Consider the following 18,503-nt stretch of genomic DNA (forward strand, 5'->3'; position numbering starts at 1 on the left):
TAACACTTCCTGTTAAAGTGTATCAGGCTGAATATCACAGCCAGAGCATGTAGAGAGTCACATGTGCATTCACTCCAGGAAAACAAGGTGGTGATAATCCAGAGGAGCAGAGGTCAAAGGTCACACTGGGAACGCAAGAGAGGACTGACGGCAAGCGTCAGGCTCGAGACCTCCCGGAGGCGCCGGGATAACAAATTCTCTCTAATCCAAATTAGCGCTGTAAAGAGCGCAGGCGTGACTCTGCTGCAGCTCCTCACCTGTCCGTTAAACATCAGACAGAGACGATCTGTGGAAACACAAACAGTCCAGACGGGGGCGAAAATAAATTAATCAAGCAGACAAGATTAGCAAAGTTGTTTGTGATATGAGAAACAGATTAGCTCTGCTTTTGACACTGGTAAATTTGGATAATATAAACTGTAAAAAAAATGAGGGGAAGCGTCTTGCTTTGAGGGATTGGTCCATTGGCACACTGCCAAGTTTATTTAGCTATTTCGGTCGCCCTCAGCTGTCCCTTTCATATTCTCTTGAGAATGTCTGCTGCCATCGCCCTGCCAAGTAATCCCCTTATTTGAAGGGGGGGGATATTTGAAAGCGGGGGTGCGGGAGGGTCCCTGTCTGGCGCCCCAACAGGTGGAAACGTGTTCATGACTGAGGCCGCCCCTGCACGGCTGACAACAGCCAGAGGTTAACGGTGCTTGTAGATGCCTCACATGGCGCAGCTCATTGACACGCCTTGTAATATTCTAATTGGAGTATGAAATATCAAAAAGCAGAAAGGAGAAATCCATGCATCCACATGCCACTGCTTTCTCACCACTCATGAGCACACTGCTTGAGCTTCACAACTCACCACAAGTCACATTTTCAGTGTCGAGCTGAAAAAACATTAAAAAACACCACAGCATGAGAATGTGCCATGAAGAGACACTTTTACAGAGAGAGTAAAGTTTACTCTGGATAACACAAATAAAAAGTTGAATAAATAAAACAACAAAAATACATGCATTTATTATTACTATTTTGACACTGTTCCATTTTATTTATAACACATAATGAAGTGATTTGATTACTAACTTTTAAAACTTCCCGTAAACATTTATAGTAAGCTTGCTTTTACGTGATGTCTTTTATCCCACTATTTTACTGTAATGCTGTTTTTATCCTATCTTTTTTTATCTTGATGTAAAAAAAAATCTTTTTTTTTTTTTTTTTTTTGTGATGCACAAATAAAGATGATGTTGATGATTATGACGATAAGGACGATGACGAAGATGACGACACTGATTATCATTATTATTGTCATTATCATCATCAGGTTTAAGTTAGTATATAACTGGAATTGCAACAGGAATTCATTATTTAATCATTCATTATTTATTCATTCATCAATGATATTATTCTTGACAGGTATGTCTCACACTTTCTCAAACAACCACAACTCAAATTACATTTAGATTTTATTCTGCTGCAGTGGTTACAAACCAGGCAAATAGTTATAAAATCAAATCAAAAAAACATTTATTCTCGTACACCATCAGTCCATCTATGAAGAGGTATTTTAATTCATTTGAGAATGAATTAGCCTACATGTCTCCCTCCATTTTGTTTTGGCACTGGGGCCAATCATTCATTCATGTGACCCTAACTCTAATCCTAACTCTATGTTTAGATTGAGTGATAAGCCAGATGCCTTCGTGCCATTTTAAATGTGTGGGATCCTTATAGAGCAGTTTCTATCATTACTCCTGTGGCAAAATCCCAAAATCTCACCCGAACATCACCTTATATCACAGCCATTCACTCAAAATAAGAGAGCCAGGCCATGCATGCACATACAGGGTCAAAGCTGTATGAGTGGCTGGGGATATAGGATGCCTGTATCTCAGCCTGTAATATCGCAATGGACATCACAAACCAAAAATAAAATCACCAAGTGGCCGATGTGGATCTGTGCAGGCTGATGGAGATGGAGCGAGGGAGGGCGGGACTGAGGGGAGACGCTTGTCCATCGGACCAACGAGCATCAATGTCCTGAATGTCCATATTAGTCCACGTGGGACTGCAAACCTATGGCAATGTCCCCAAGCTATCAGGTTTACTTAATTCCAAGACTCCCGGGTCTATTTCTGATCTCCTGTAAGGTGATATAGCTGTACCCCCATTCTGCCTCCTTCACTTTTACCACCAGCTCATCCTTTACCACTCTCTCTCCCTCCCTCTCTCAATCTCTATCTCTCTTTCCCTCCCTCTCTCTCTTTTATCCCAATCCAAACTTGAGGCTGCGGCTAAAGTTAGATTAGCTGGCGGAGGCGTAGGCCTATATAAACCCCCGGGGATCCACGGGACAACGCGGCTTCACACAGTCTTCTCTTTCCTGACCATCTAAACCTCCACACAAGATGGTGAGTAGGCTACCATCATTCCCTCATCGCTGCTCTCTGCTGATGGAAGACTCTACAGGGGGGAAAGCCCAATCAAACCCACCAATTGGATTAACATCACCTTTTGATACGTTTTGGCCTATGTAACAGCTTGACAAAACAAATACTGGGACGTGTTTGTTTTCACTTCCTATAGATCAACCATGTTTTGGACAAAGCTTTTCCCTCATTGGATAATAGGCCACCTGCTGTTCATGGGATACATTTATCAGGGTGCTTGTGATTAAATGTCTTATTAATATGATTGGTAAATTGTTTGATGTGGCAGAGAATAATGTATTTTAGGTGGCGTGCCATACTGACAAATCAGTATTGGTTATATTGGACAAAACAGAGCCTTTATAGGTAATTTAGGAATGTGGAAATGTTCTGTTTCTTAACATAAACTGGCAAAAGATTTGAGTTCATAAAACAAATCCATGCCATATTGGTGTTCAGGTGCTACATTTGACTAACCTGAGGATTGCACCAGCATCACCTGCCGTACAGCATGAACTGGAGTTAAAGGTCAATTAGTGTCACCATGGTTTCCAGCCCAAAGGTTCACCCGTGTGTGTGTGTGTGTGTGTGTGTGTGTGTGTGTGTGTCCCACAGTCTCCCAAGAAGGCCAAGAGGAGGGGAGGAGCCACAGCCGAAGGCGGTTCCTCCAATGTGTTCTCCATGTTTGAGCAGAGCCAGATTCAGGAGTACAAGGAGGTGAGGATTTCTCCGCCCCAACATGACAACATGTACACCTTAAGTCACCTTCATGGTCACCGATTGGTCGATGGAGAAATGGAGAGGGACTGGTGTCGGATCTCAACCTGATCAACCAACTCTTGTTTTTACTCCAGGCTCCAACCAAAATTAGAGCTTGGTGAAGCCGCGCCTGGATCCATTTTCATAGCAGTTGCTCTTCTGCGTACCCTCCCCTTCTGACAAGTAAATAAGCCGGAGCAGAGCGTCGTTAGGAGGAGCTCTGAAGCGCTCCGCAGTGCGCTCGACCTCTGACCCCCCCAGCTGTCACTCACACATCTCCTTAGGCCTGTTGCAGACAGCTGGGAGGACAACTGGAGCTCAGCAGACAGATTGTAGTGTAGAACAAAGACAGGGAAAGGAGCATAGCGATATAACACAGGTCTGGGGTTAGGGTTAGGGTTAGGGTTAGGGTTAGGGTTAGGGTTAGGGGTATATCTCTATGGAAAGGAGAATAAGATAGAACGGAAGTGAATAGGTCAGAACGGAAGTGAATGGGGGTGGGGGCAAACTTTCAAACTGCTTTTTGTGTGCATTCAAAATTACAATGGGCCTTTTTCACAGCTGCCATTTTGTGTCTAAAAGGCGGGGTAAACATAGGTGCAACTCTTTAATTAGGGCCCCAGCACTGGAACACCTAAATTGACTGGAAGTTGGAAACCCTAATTAATGTTTTGGTGCACCTGTGCTACATCCTGCCTTTTAGACACAAAATGGCTGCTGTGAAAAAGGCCAATTACAAACAATTTGAAGAGCAGAAGAAGAGAGAAAGCAAAGCAAAAGGCATAAGTCTAAAAGGGTGTGTGAGGTCAGGGAAAGGTGATTTTATCGGGACGGGCCGTCAAGAGATTGGATTATGATGGTGTCTATGTTTTCCATGTGTTGTCAAGGGATATGGGCTCCGAATAGAGGGGAACATTCCTCCTGTGATAAGTGATACAGATTTCTTAAGTGCCACTTTGGGAATGTATGACACGTTCATTAGGGTGGTCTTAGCACTCGAGATGGAAAGATGGCAGATGGGAACGCGTGTGTGTCTGTTGGAGTGTGTGCGCGTGTGAAAGAGAGACAGAAACAGAGAGGAGGCAGAAAGAGATAGAGAGTGATGAGATGTGATGAGGTTTGGGACTGAGTTCAAGTTCAAGTCGAAGAAGTCGTCTTAAGTTTCATAGAGGCAGCTCAGCCATGAGAGGGGGGGGAGTGAGCGGATCAGACAGCTGGACCAAGATGATACTTTCCCAAATTAACATGTAAGAAAAGCCCTGATGTCCACCTCAAGCCCGAAAGCCCCCCACCAAGGTCACTAAAGTCTTTCACTTTTCTTTCCCACTGCGTTGTTCCTGCCCAGTATCCGCTAACAAGGTTTACATAGCTTTAGTCATGACTCCTCACCACCTGACACTTTAATGGACTCACTGTTGACTGAGGAGTCCCTAAACTGTTAAAGAGGGCTCAGCCTGTGATTTGTGGCCCAGCCTGCCCTTTTCTCCATCTGTCCCACTGGTGACAAGTGAACACACACTGGTGTTGTTTAGTCAATTCTAATACTGCTAATTCCTCTCATTTTCTCAGGCCTTCACAATCATTGACCAGAACAGAGATGGTATCATCAGCAAAGACGACCTCAGAGACGTTCTGGCCTCAATGGGTGAGCTGCACACAGTGGAAAGTGTGTGTGTGTGTGTGTGTGTGTGTGTGTGTATGTGGTGTATGTATTTGTGTGTAATCTTAAACTCTGTACTGTGCAGGCCAGCTGAACACGAAGGATGCGGAGCTGGAAGCCATGGTCAAGGAGGCCAGCGGCCCCATCAACTTCACCGTCTTCCTCACCATGTTCGGCGAGAAGCTGAAGGGTGGGTGTCTTATTTCCTTTGGCTAATCTGGCACCTGCTTTTTACCCCGCTCACTCGCCAACTCTCACTCCAGAGTTGTTGTTTGTTTTACGATATAATGAAGTGAAAAGTACAGTAGTTTGTCATTGATACCTTCACTATTACCTCACTAGGTGCTGACCCCGAGGACGTTATCGTTTCCGCTTTCAAGGTCCTGGACCCCGAGGGTGTTGGAACGATCAAGAAGGAATTGTGAGAACCTTTTTAATCTTCTAAAATATATAATATGCCACAGCACATGACCAAATGGGAATAATTCTGAATTTGACACAATGATAAATCTCTGCGTTTGTCTCTACCAGCCTTGAGGAGCTCCTGACCACTCAGTGCGACAGGTTCTCCGCGGAGGAGGTAATGTTTCCAACCAGTTAAAGAAGTACACAGAGAGTTTTGGGGAGATTAGTCAAGTGATGAGAACATAGACACCAAAATCATATGTCCCTGGGAGATCGTTCATTCTTGGTGCGAACAAGAGTGCGAACACTTAAGCAAACTATGTTGAGTGACAGTAGCTAGCATTATTGAGAGTATGAAGAATGACCTTTTAGTAATAAAAAGGTTGTGTATACTTTTTAATATGGTATATGGCCTGTAGATTCATGAATTTAAAACAATTACATGAACTCAATATAGCTGATCTAGCCATTTTTTTTACTATTTAGGATGAAAAACCGCAATATTCATCCACTGTACAGTGATTGTAGGCCGTAGAAAGTCTCCTTCACTTCCTACGCAGAGAAAGTAGTCCCTGCAAGTTCAGAACAGTTAGAATATGCTATTTTGTCCCCCACGAGAGGGGGGACTATGGATTGGTCTCCGTCCGTTAGTTTGTTAGTCACACTGTATTGTTGACATTGTGCCGCTAGGGTGCCGCATTGACAATGAATGGGATTAACCCAAAGGTGGAACTACATCACTGGTCGGGGACAACATGTTTTCCATTTGCTTGTATCATATTTTGTGTACATTTGACCAATCTACACAAAACTGCCAGACAACACTTGGCAACATAAAATAGTTCTTATTTTCTCACCTAATGCTAATTGTTGGAGCAATGCCGCAAATGGGACACATCGATGATTTGACATTACATATTGGAAAATCTCCCCAAAATTTGATGTTTTCTTATAATGAATCTCATCATATATTGTATATCATTTCACCCGTTGAGTTGTCAACCCTCATCTCCTCCCTCAGATGACGAACCTGTGGGCCGCCTTCCCCCCAGATGTTGCTGGCAACGTAGACTACAAGAGCATCTGCTACGTCATCACACACGGAGAGGAGAAGGAGGAGTAAAGCGAACGCCAGAAGAGAAGAAAAACAGCACCCCTTTGTTATTCTGCCCTCCCTTTCTGTTCTCCTCTTCCTTCCCAGCTGACCATGTGTGTGAGTGCCCACGTGCTCTGTCGCTCATGTTCGAAACAAAGACTCATGAGACGTGTGAGAAGGCCGACGCCCGTGGGATGTCTATGTTTGCTTGTGGGGAACTGGGATTATTTTCAATAAAATGATCTTGTAACATCATTTCCATCCACAACCACCTCCTCTTTCCTCGCAACCTCTCTCTCCTCACCTCTACACCTCGCTCTACCTGACTGCTTTAGCATCTCTGGTGCTTGTGTGAGTGAAAATGTCCCGTGGTTTCTCAGGGGGAAAATAGACACACGGGGGACCTCATTCCAAATTTTGAAGAAGTCCCCCCCTTGGGTAGAAAAGGTGGGAAGAGGGAGAGCGCTTTCAGGTTAGCACAGAAAAAGAAGTCTCCTTAAAAAGTGATGACCACCCTTTTCTTCTGTAAAAAAGCGACAACAAAGACTGTGGAGAGGAGAGAAAGGGCCGAAAGAAAACATTCAAGTCTTCGCGCTCTTTCGCTCCACTCCGCTCCTTCCTGCATCGCTCTCGAATCGCCATTTTCTTTCCATAAGCGGTTTCGATTTCATTCTGACTGGACTCTTCCTCACCTTCCTCTGTAATGAATAAAAGGGACAAACTGTGAATAAAGCCTCTTTTTGTACAATGGTGTCTCTGTTCAGTGGCTCTGTGGGAGAGGGTCTGAGACGAGAGAGGCAACAAGTCTGAAATGTTATGAAAACCTCTCATGCTGTATGCTGCTGGTGAATAGATCTAGTGACATCTAGTGGATCTTCTTCACAGTGCACGGGTTGAATCTCACCCATACAAAGTAGTTAGTACACATATTGCTGAGGCCCAATACTCTCAAAATAAATCAATAAGACCGCAGCGACATCTGACTTTTCCCAATAACTGTACTGGGGAAATTGTCTGCATAGCTGACTAATGGGTATCTGACTGTGCCCAAACTCATAATGGTTCCCGGAATAGGAGCAGCAGTGTGACTGCAGGTCATCTCAGATGACCAGACAGACACATAACTGTATTAGGGTCTCAGACTTTTAATTGGTCATCACTGCTGTTCTCAGACCTCTGAAGGTTTAATAATAGTAATTACATTGGTTTACACATTGGTTTACGCCAGTTCCTTATTTATGTATACTGTAACTTCACAATACTAAAGGTGGAGTTCGTTTTTGACACACATGAACCACTCCATCTCAGTTCCCCTTCAAGAGTTTAGTTTCACTTGTTTCAGTTTCTGAATGGCAGAGTGCTGCGGCTCTGTGTCAGCCCAGGTCGATGAGATCCTTGGCCCTCTGCTCCTCATGCACCTGTCGACTACTCAGCCACTCCTCTCTCGCTTGCTTCACCTCCTGGCCATAATAGTCATGGAGTTTGCTGAACTCCTCCAGTGGATCCAAACCCGCCAGTGGCCATTCCCCATACAGAGGCGCCGGCCCGTTCAGCGGAGTCACATGAGCGTTTCTCTTAGGCCAAAGCTTCGGAGACTTCTTATTTGTCACTTTAGTGGGTATAGAAGGCGTTTGTAAAACGTTGCTGGCACTGTAGCTCCTCCCCTCTCTGACCGCCACTCTGGCCCCCTGGGTGGGGAAGAAGGAGCCGGGGTTCATCCGGGTCAGCGACTGGCTGAGGCCCTTCACTGGCGTACCAAGTCCGGAGCTTTGTTGCTGTTTAGCTTCTGTGGACAGAATACAGACAGATAACCAAACCATGCCAACAATACAGCAGTACAGTATGATATGATATGATATGTTATGATATGATATGTGGGAACCATGTGGGTTCAGACACAAAATGTGCAATAATTTATTTGTGGAACAGACTTGTTTATCTTAAAACAGCAGGCTCACCAGAAAAAAATATTTATGTGTGGAAATCTCTAATAATATTTTATATGAAATATGTAACATTTATTTTTCATAATAGATGTAGGTTTGACTTGCAGGAAATGAAAGCTAAGCTGTTCCTTCATGTATAAATACCACTGATATTTGGTTTAAACCTAAATTATATGGAAAATGACATGTCAAATCAAGAACACTCACATTACAGAACCTGATGTTATGTTAAACTTATCTAGAAGTCACAGATCTCTTTGTGCACAGTTGAGGTGCATTGCCACTGGCAATGCACCTCATTGCCACTAGACATTGAAACAGGAAGGTTTATTAAAACTCCTGAAGACGAAAGATCGTATCTACTTGTGATTTGGGATAAATCGACTGCCCAGCATAGGTTGCTTTAAGAAATGTGTTGTATCACAAAATTACTTCTGTCTATTAATTTCCTAGATAATTATGAAAAACTGGAATATTTCCATATGGCTTCATTTGTAAAGCATGGGGGGAAAGGCAGGATATTCTAGTGCGATAGCTTATATTTTTTATGATGTTGTACAGTACACCCATTACCATAACTACTTGGTAGTGTCATGTGGACTGCGTTCTTTGTGTGTATGACACTTTATGAAACTACTCAATCAGTCAGTCAATCAGTATTCACCTTCATACTGCCTCCCCAGGTCTCTCACCAGCAGGGAGAGGTAACAGTGGCTGGCTGACAGCAAGGCTTTGACCCAGCTCTCTTGAGTCAGATGATCCTCTGCTGCGAACCTGTAGGTCTTCAGTCCCGGCCCCTGGAACACCAGGGAGAAGGCAAACAGCCCGTCGGACTCAGAGCTGCGCACCGCACATCCCTCCAGCACAATGACACCCAGTAGGTGCCTGTCTGCTGGGCGCTCCTGGTAGAACAGCAGGTTCGCCTTCAAGACATACCACCGCCGCTGGTAGGAGGCATTCCTCTGTTTCTATGGAGAAGTATGTAAGCAAAGCAAAATAGTAAAGTTATCATTTGTCAAATGTAACTGAATATTGAAGGCTCTGTAATTGTAGGCTATGTAGCCTACCATCTGTCTGTGTTTGATGTTTTCTCAAACCTTTTTGTAGAGATATCCCTCTTTATCCACAGGAGAGGTGCATGATAGGTAATGGGTTAAAATCTTCTGATGGATCTTCATCACAACACCTGAAGAAGAAAGTGGTTTCACACTGCGGAAGGTTTCCGGACTACAGAGTGTGTCCAGTCAGATGTGGAACCCCACATTCGAATGCTTTATGTGAACAATGTTTTCTTCACATTGTGTTCTGATTACACATGTGACTTTTTTTTTCTTTTTACTTCAGATGAAATTAGGTGATTCATAGTGTTTTCTTTTTCTCACAGGGACATTCTTTCATGTTTTAACCTGCCATACATGACAATATTTGTTTCACATGTAAAAAGTTAATTTCACATGCAGAGAGACAATTCACGGGTTCATTTTCACATAATATAGATGGACATTTATCACATGTTCATAAAATGCATCCAAAAAGCACAGTGGTTTGACTTCACATGTGGGTTTTCACATGTGACTTTTCTGGTATATCATATACTGTACAACATAAATCAAACATTTTCAGAAGATGTCCCACACTTTCTTCAGCAAAACATTCAATCAAACCTGATTTTAAATAGTAAGTTAAACATTGCACCACATGAGTTCAATTCAGCAGATCGTTATTCTCCAAGGAATAATCTTTGTGCATAATGTTTAAAAGCAACAAGGACGACCACGTAAACCCATATAACAAACATCAAGAATCACAGTAATAATGACAGTAACAGTAATATACCCCAGTAGTTGAACTACTAATAAAACCATGTCTCATATTTTCCTGTCACTGGGTCTACCAGCCAACACCTGTCTCAGAGAAGTGACTCAGACTTACCCCTGCCAACGCTGCTCACTCACCAGGGTCACTCTGCATCCACACAGGCTGAGGCTTTTACATTATTTACACATGCAGGTGAATTCCTCTGCTCCTCATCATTCCTGCCTAACCATGTCAGCCACTTGTATTCTCTCTGGTCAGGATACATCCAGAACGAGACAATGTTTAAATCTAAAGTTTCAGGTTACTTCCACCGGTCCTCCCTTGGGTGCCGGAGGACGAGTGTTGAAATATAAATAACTCGACCCACTTCCTGGTAACAAAACCCTGACACATTATATTCTCTCTCCTCTACGCATCAGTCCACCTTGTGCTGCGATGGGTCCGACTCGGCCTGACCAAAGTGTCTGCCACCACTGCTATAGCTGCAAACCTGATGATGAAGTATTCTATCTGATGCTTCTGCCCTGCCTTCTCTCTCTCTCTCTCTCTCTCTCTCTCTCTCTCTCTCTCTCACACACACACACACACACACACACACACACACACACACACACACACACACACACACACACACACACACACACACACACACACACACACACACACACACACACACACACACACTTCCACATCCTGTTCAAATATGTTAATTTCCTCACCCTCAAATGAGTTGTAGTTCAATCTCTGATGTTGTGTGCCTTGATTGATGGTTGACTGTCCAGGGAGACATGGAGAGCTTCTCTCAGATATAAAATGTAGTATTTTACAGAGACAGAGGTCTCAGATCCTCTCTCTCACACACACACACACACACACACACACACACACACACACACACACACACACACACACACACACACACACACACACACACACACACACACACACACACACACACACACACACACACTTCCAAACAGGCCTCCAATAAGAAGAATTTTGCTTTGATATTTTTTATTTTTTTATTGTGGGCTTAAAGTCACTTCTCCTTTCTAGTCTAATGTAGCTTCTCCTTTCTAGTGATGTGTATCTATACCTGCTTCAGAAATGTCCAACACTGCACTTCTCCACGTGTTGTTGGACCAGGTGTGGTATTCTGACTTGCTAAAACTCAACACCAGTAGTAGTTTCAAATTTAGTAGCCTGAGTATTATTATAACATGTACTTATTAACATGTATCCATCTGGATGAAATGTGACAAAAAAAATGGTATTGCACATGTCACATTCAAGGAGAGACCAGGGAGAGTCATCTTCCAGAATTGGAAAAAAAAATACGTTCAAAAATAGATTTGGCGTCATTTCCTTTTGAAACCGGATCCGGATATGACAAAGAGCCAACAACCAACGTACGTCGCTTGAATTCTTTTCAGGTCTGGCCACACTTTTGCAGCTATGTATTAGTTTATTAGCTGTATTTGTCTGACTATATTTACTTCCGTAATGTATAACTAAACGCATTTAAGTACGCTAGTTATTATGTTAGTTGACGTAGCGGGAGTTTGGACTGTGATAAATGCCGCTTGCTAGTGTGCGCGCTGTCTGCTGCTGCTGTTGGCTAACGAACGAGTTAGCGTTAGCTACCTAGCAAAACAACACACACCCCTATCAAATAAAAGGTGTCAAGCCACCACGTAACGTTAACGTTACTGCTACAAGTGTAACTAACTCGAAGTGTGTTTCACCCTCTGTAGCACCATGTCGAAAAGAAAGGTAACATTTGAGGACGGTAACGGGGAGCTGGAGCTGGAAATGGATGACGAACCTCCCAACAAAAAGGTACATGTCCCGTTCACAACATTGTTTAGGGAGGCAAAATATGCTAGAAGTTATAACGAATACTTCAAGGATTGTGTTTTACTGTCATGTCAAGCACATCCATCAGTTACTCCAATTTACATCACACCAAACACATTTTAATTGGGATTGGCAGCTTATTTTTGGGATTTTTGGGATTTGCACCTACTGTAGATGTCTACTAGTCAAACAATTATATCTTCAGTAATGTAGTGAAGGAAACTTATAACTTATCAAGATGATTTGTTGACCTTTTCCTGTGTGTTTAACAGCAGTCAATAGTCCTGTTTTGCCTTGTGTGACTGACTACAGTTTACAGAGTTTAGATTAGCATTAAACAGTGCAAAGCAAATAAAACTGACTGAAAATGTGTTTTCAGGGGAGTTAAGTGATGTGATACTGACCATTTTTCTTCTTTGCTTCTCTTGCTGGTGATCTAGAATTGTGAGGCTGTGAGTGGCCCCGGCTCCAGGTTCAAGGGCAAACATTCTCTTGATAGTGATGAAGAAGATGAAGGAGATGACAAGGATAGCAGCAAATATGAGATTCTGGCCAGCGATGATGTGGAGGGTATGTGTTGTCTATGACTATTTAGACCGTCTGTCTGGCCAGTGGCCACTTGTACATCGCTATGAAAGACATGTTTTTATTTTTTCATGAATGCATTTTTTTGTGTTCTTGGTAAGCCTGAGTCTACAATGTTCTTATTCCCTTCAAGACAATTTTGGGTGAAGCATAGAAAAGCGACCTTATGACAACAAGGTGGCTGAATCCTTGGGCTTGCTGGGAGCCTTTCTCCCCTCCCTTACCATCAAAATGCTCCATGTTTAGCAAGTTAACGTTTTACCTAAAGGAGCGATGAAAAGTAAGATCACAACTTTGTTTTCAGGCCAAGAGGGAGCAACGATTGACTGCGATGAGGGAGTTCCCATCACACCCTTTAATCTGGACGAGGAGATGCAGGAAGGACACTTTGACTCTGAAGGAAACTATTTCATCAAAAACGACGAACAGATCAGAGACAACTGGCTCGACAACATTGACTGGGTAATTGCATTTTTGTGATTTCTGCTCCATGTTGGAAGCCTTGACAAAAAAAATCAAATAGTGATTATTTGACAGTATATATATTTTTCTTTTCATACATATTTTAGAACTTTAAAGTTGATTAAAGTGAATTTGTAAAAATAGTTGGCAGTAGGATTGACTGAATTTGAGTATGATAAAAGATTTTTTCCAATATTGTACTTGATTCATGGACCAAAGATTACCTGGGCCACTGAAACACCTTGTTTCAAAATCAATATTGGACATTCTCTCCCTCTGAAGCAATTAATTGCAGCTTCTGAAATTGAAGTTCTCATTGCAATTGCGATTTTCTCGATTGTTCATCTCTACTGTCCAGTAATAACATGTCTGTCCTCTTTCCAGGTGAAAATAAAAGAACAACCTTTCAAGCCGAAGAAGAAAGGTCTCGCTGCCAAGCGGAGACGCAGAGCGGGCGACGAGGATGAGGCTGAAGAGGAGAAACTGCGAGAGGAGCAGCGGGCGGCCAACAGCGAGAACGAGGAAGACGCCGAGGTTCAGGAGCCCCCTGAGGACCCGCTGGCCTCCTACACAGAGTCCCAGCTTACCGAGGCTGTGCTGGAGCTGCTGCTGCCCGGGGAGACAGTGGCCAAAGGTCTCCGTCGGCTAGGAGGGCTCGGCGGGCGAAAGAAGAGCAAACTGAGGGAAGGGAGCGAATGCACAGAGGAAACCAAACGGGATGCAGAAAAGCTGGACAGGCTCACGGCTCTGGCTGACAGACTGGTTGTGTGCGGAATGTTCGAGATCTATCAGCAAACGTATGAAAAACTGGCCTACCTGCTGAAGAACATGAGCAAGAAGCAGGCAGCTAAGAGGCAAAAGCCCAGCGGTGGCGACGATGACGGAGAAGATGAACTCGATATGTTTGGAGATAAATTTGATGAGAAGCATGCCAGCAAATCACAGGAAGAGGAAGAGGATGAAAGAGGTTAGTCCGCGTCCACTCTCGATGCCTAGGCTCGCCCGCTGTGCGGGCTCGCCTGTCCTGCAGCTTGCATTCGCAGCTTGGCCGCTGCGCGGCCTTGCCCGCAGCTCGGCTGCTGTACGGCCTTGCTTGCCCTATTGGCGTGCGCACAATGTCTCCCTCTCTCCCAGTCTCTCTCTCTCTCCCCCTCAGTCTCTCCTCTCTCACTCCCTCTCCTCTCTCTGTCTCTCTCCCCCTCTCTCTCCCTCTCCCTCAGTCTCTCTCGTGAGCCTCAGACTAATGACAGCATCACTGATGACATCACTGATTTTTTCCCCTTTTTTTTATTCAAACAGACAAGTGTACATTAGAACAGACATGTGCTCATAACAGAAAATAAATAAAAATGGACAAGTATGATGGTGCAAATTACAGTCGAGAATCAAGTAGCAATGACAAGAGAGAAAATAAAAACAAAGGATTCCTCTTTAAATAGTTCACAGTATAATTTGACATTTTTATTACTTTTATTACTATCTATACGTTTAAGAGTCCTAATGTAATCATTAAACTCACAAAGAAACCTTATGAAATTGGGGGAAGATTTTAACACTGGCTTTATGTATATGAAATTTACCATATAAAATCCACAGGTTAACAATGTAGTCAATTACACTATTCTCATGTTCACAATAGGTAATGACATGTATACTTTCAATCGTGATGTTATATTTAGTTTTGCTTAGAATGTAATCCTGCATTCGAGTCCAGAATGCATGCGAGTGTACTGATGACATCACTGATAACATCACTGTGAATTTTGTGACATCATCACTGAACTATAGCCTTGTGTGTATGTGAGTGAATTTAGAGCCCTAGCTCCCTTTTATATACTGATGATGATGATGATGATGATGATTGTCTCGAGATGTCATTGTCCCGTCATGTTTAATCCCGTTTTGTCTTTCTGCAGTGAGCGATGGAGTGATGTGGCAGTACAAATGGGAGAATGAGGAGAATTCAGAGCTCTACGGCCCCTTCAGCAGTCAGCAGATGCAGGTATGATCTCATATCACAAGTTTTTCTTGTCATAAATTGTTTAGAAATTTAAAATGCTTTAAAGAAAGATTTTGTTAAAAAAAATGTCAATGTCCAGGAATTACTGAGTTTTGGTATGATGAAAGTTTTTCACCAACATTGTACTTGATTTATGGGCCAAAGATCACGTGCAGCTCTAAAATACTTGTGCAGAAATCCATTTTGGATGCTGCTCTCTCTCGGGCAATTAATTTGCCTCTGTGATTTAGAAATTGTTGAGCTGAAGTTGTGATTTTGATTTTTTTCACATTAATTGTTCAGCTCTAGATCTGTTGCAGCAGTTTGAGATTAAAGAGCAGTTCTTGTAGGTCAGGGGTGCCCAGCCAGTCGATCGTGGTCTACTGGTCGACCGCGGACTGATCCCAGGTCGATCGCGAGGGGTGTCAAAAATTGCGATTATTATTATTATTATTTTTATAATCAAATAAAATATAATGGAAGTACATGCAGTTGTTTATTTTAATTATGGATCATAATACAATGCAATTCCAAATGCACTTTTATTTTAAAAGTAGCCACACAGTGAGAAAAAAGAAAGTGAGAAAAAATAAATCATGTATTGGGGAAATAAAGTGATGCATCGAGATGCATCGATAATCGTAATCGAATCGAATCGTAGCCCTCTGAATCGTAATCGAATCGGATCGTGAGGCCAGTGGAGATTCACAGCCCTAATGTCAAGTGGTTGTGGGACAACGTGAAAGTGTTGTGAGGTTAGTTACTGCAGGCTGGAAACGATGTGTGTGCGTTTGCGATGTTGAAACTGGACTACTGGTAGATCTCGGGAGGCTGGCTACTTGAAAAGTAGATCTTGGGTCAAAAAGGTTGGGCACCCCTGTTGTAGGTGATTCAGTGGACAGTTGTGCCCCTATATCTTTTCTTTCCTGTCAATCTTAAACACCACAACAATCTAAATCAAGGCTTGCTTGGTATTGTGGCTCTGGTGAAAACAAAACATGAGGAAGTTGTTAATTGAAGGATGCAGATGCAGCAATTGATTTCAGTGTTGAAGAAATTTGAGTAAAAAAACAACTAATTGTTGTGATGAAATTTTAGTGTGATTCTATTCCCGTGCTATCTGTTACTTACCAGGTCCATAAGGAGTTTCTCCAAGTTAACAAGAAATGGGAGACTTGAATGTGCCTGGAGAGCCGTCACACGTTGTCCCTGTTTACACAATAACAGTATGGAGCAATAGAGGGCAGACAGCTTTTCTCTCTGTTGAGATATTGGAAGCATTCATGTCAAGTCTAAATGTAGAGCACCAAGTCAAGTCAGAACAAATCAAGAGCCTAATATAAATGTAATATCTTAGAAAACTAAATATCTAGGATTTTGATACTGTAAGTCATTTACACAAACAAGGTCTTTTTGAGTCTCCACCTCAGATTTTTTAGATAGCAATATACTGTATATCATGATATGGCTTAAATAATCAAAATTGGTGTTCATTGCATTGAACGGCTTGTTACAACAGCAGAAATGTACACACACACACACGCACGCACGCACACACACACACACACACACACACACACACACACACACACACACACACACACACACACACACACACACACACACACACACACAGTGCAGCACTCCTACTCCCCTATACAACAATCAACTGTAAAAATATAATCAGACCGATTCCTACTGTGCTTTTCAAAGCCCTAATCCCGATAGACAGTCCCAATACGGACTGTCTATGGAAATGTATTGGTGCATTGCTGTTTACTACATCATGGGGTCAAGTGCTGATTCTACTTTTAACTTCTGTCTGACTGCCAGGTGGCTTTAATCTTCTTACTGTCTGTTTTCCAGGGCTGGGTGGATGAAGGCTATTTCAAAGACGGTGTTTACTGCAAGAGGCTAGACCAAGAGGGCTCTCAGTTCTACAACTCCAGGAGACTTGATTTTGAGCTTTATGCATGATTTATGAGCCGCATCAGATGGATGATTGATGACCCTCACGATCACTATCATCATTCATTATCTCTCTCTCTCTCTCTCTCCCTCTCCCGTCCGGTGGTTTGGTATCAAAACAGAAGTTTTGCTTTCTGTATATTGTTTTAAAATAAATTACTCATGTGTGTCTTGTCACTGTGAGACCTTTTTCTCAACTCCCCCCCCACCCCAGGGCTGACCTGCTGACCTAACAGTCAAGCACATGGTGATATTCACTAGAATAGAAGAATACCCTGGTCACTGCAGAGCACCCCACACTTGGGAAATTAACGATACTGGGAGCAGAAGATGCAACATCCAGTTCTCTTATGCCCATGGCACACCAATCAAACATAACATTCTACAACAAACACCACCGATGTACTGTATGTTTGGTGTGCCCTGGCTCTGGCTGGCTGTCTTTGTTGGGAATTATTTGGACATGTTTGGTGAAATTCAACATGTTCAATCCTTGTTTGTCCGTGTTTAGCCCATGGCGCACCAATCAAATGTTCTCTAACAACTGGCAGTTGTTGGAGAATGTTTGATTTGTGTGACATGGCCATACATTGTATGCCCATTGTATTATGAGATTGTACTACAATCTCATAATTGAGACATGTCACACTTGCTGGCAAGTTGGACTATGATGGATTCATTGCAGTGGAATATTATGAAAGGAACAGCTTCAAGTATTCACAGACAGAATACAGACCATAGTTAGATCTTGTGTGTTAATGATAGATCAGTTGCCTCCACATGGATTTAAAATCAATGTTAGTCTGTTAGTGGTTGATTGGATTGAACTTTTTGTAAGGTATGGCATGACATGTTAACATTTAGTCATTTGAGCCATTTCAAATTCCAAGTATCTTTAATTTATAACAAGTAATAATCGTAATCATTCCTCCATGATCTAATTTTGATAAGTGGTGGTAAGGTACTCCAATCAGATAATGACATTTTGACAAGTCAAGTTTACTTTACATCTATAACTCGCTTGTGATGACTTGTGGATTATGACAGTGGAATTGTAGTGAATTATAGATTCGACATTGATTTGTATTGCAATCCAAGGGATTAGGAGCTACTGTGAGGAGTAGCCTACCTACTATTATAGATTTTTTTTAACATGTAACTATAAAATGGATTTGTAGACCAAAATACTCGGTAAATATAAAAAAGTAAATTAATCTAAATGTATCATTCTGACTACTGACTAATTACATTTGGTGTGAAAACAATTTGGGTTGCCTTCATACAACACACACACAAATGGTGTTCAACTGATCAATCTGACTTGTCATAATTCCACTTTGACAAGTCAGAATGTACATTACACGGCATATTTACATAGATAGAAATAAAATACTAATACTCATTAACCAAAATCGAGCCTACTTGCAGTTATCAGGTCAGGCGAGGACAAAGACTAAAATGTTTTATCTGCTTTCCTATTGGTTACCATTCTCCGACGGCGCCACCAAGCTGTCTGTCATTGGTT

At 42.5% G+C, this 18,503-nt stretch overlaps 3 protein-coding genes across 3 annotated transcripts; 2 read left to right on the forward strand and 1 right to left on the reverse strand.

The window, feature by feature from the left end:
• Positions 1-2,351: 2,351 nt before the first annotated feature.
• mylpfa (myosin light chain, phosphorylatable, fast skeletal muscle a) lies at positions 2,352-6,598 on the forward strand. The gene is made up of 7 exons (XM_083649542.1): positions 2,352-2,405; positions 3,039-3,140; positions 4,752-4,827; positions 4,928-5,032; positions 5,185-5,263; positions 5,374-5,422; positions 6,269-6,598. The coding sequence occupies exons 1-7, from the start codon at positions 2,403-2,405 to the stop codon at positions 6,368-6,370; spliced, it is 516 nt and encodes a 171-aa protein (XP_083505668.1). The 5' UTR covers positions 2,352-2,402; the 3' UTR covers positions 6,371-6,598.
• A 1,118-nt stretch (positions 6,599-7,716) lies between these two features.
• pheta2 (PH domain containing endocytic trafficking adaptor 2) lies at positions 7,717-10,270 on the reverse strand (the record flags this gene model as incomplete). The annotated part of the gene is made up of 4 exons (XM_083649993.1): positions 10,222-10,270; positions 9,387-9,475; positions 8,954-9,257; positions 7,717-8,129 (listed from the first exon to the last, which is right to left on the reverse strand). Exons 2-4 carry the CDS (start codon positions 9,465-9,467, stop codon positions 7,717-7,719), a joined length of 798 nt encoding a protein of 265 aa, XP_083506119.1. The 5' UTR covers positions 9,468-9,475; positions 10,222-10,270.
• A 1,231-nt stretch (positions 10,271-11,501) lies between these two features.
• Positions 11,502-17,155, forward strand: cd2bp2 (CD2 (cytoplasmic tail) binding protein 2). Its single transcript, XM_083649536.1, has 7 exons — positions 11,502-11,540; positions 11,862-11,946; positions 12,405-12,534; positions 12,854-13,011; positions 13,396-13,978; positions 14,928-15,013; positions 16,877-17,155. Exons 2-7 carry the CDS (start codon positions 11,866-11,868, stop codon positions 16,985-16,987), a joined length of 1,149 nt encoding a protein of 382 aa, XP_083505662.1. The 5' UTR covers positions 11,502-11,540; positions 11,862-11,865; the 3' UTR covers positions 16,988-17,155.
• The last annotated feature ends 1,348 nt before the right edge of the window (positions 17,156-18,503 follow it).

Source organism: Poromitra crassiceps, assembly GCF_964638095.1.
Source record: "Poromitra crassiceps genome assembly, chromosome: 13".
NCBI lineage: Eukaryota > Metazoa > Chordata > Actinopteri > Beryciformes > Melamphaidae > Poromitra > Poromitra crassiceps.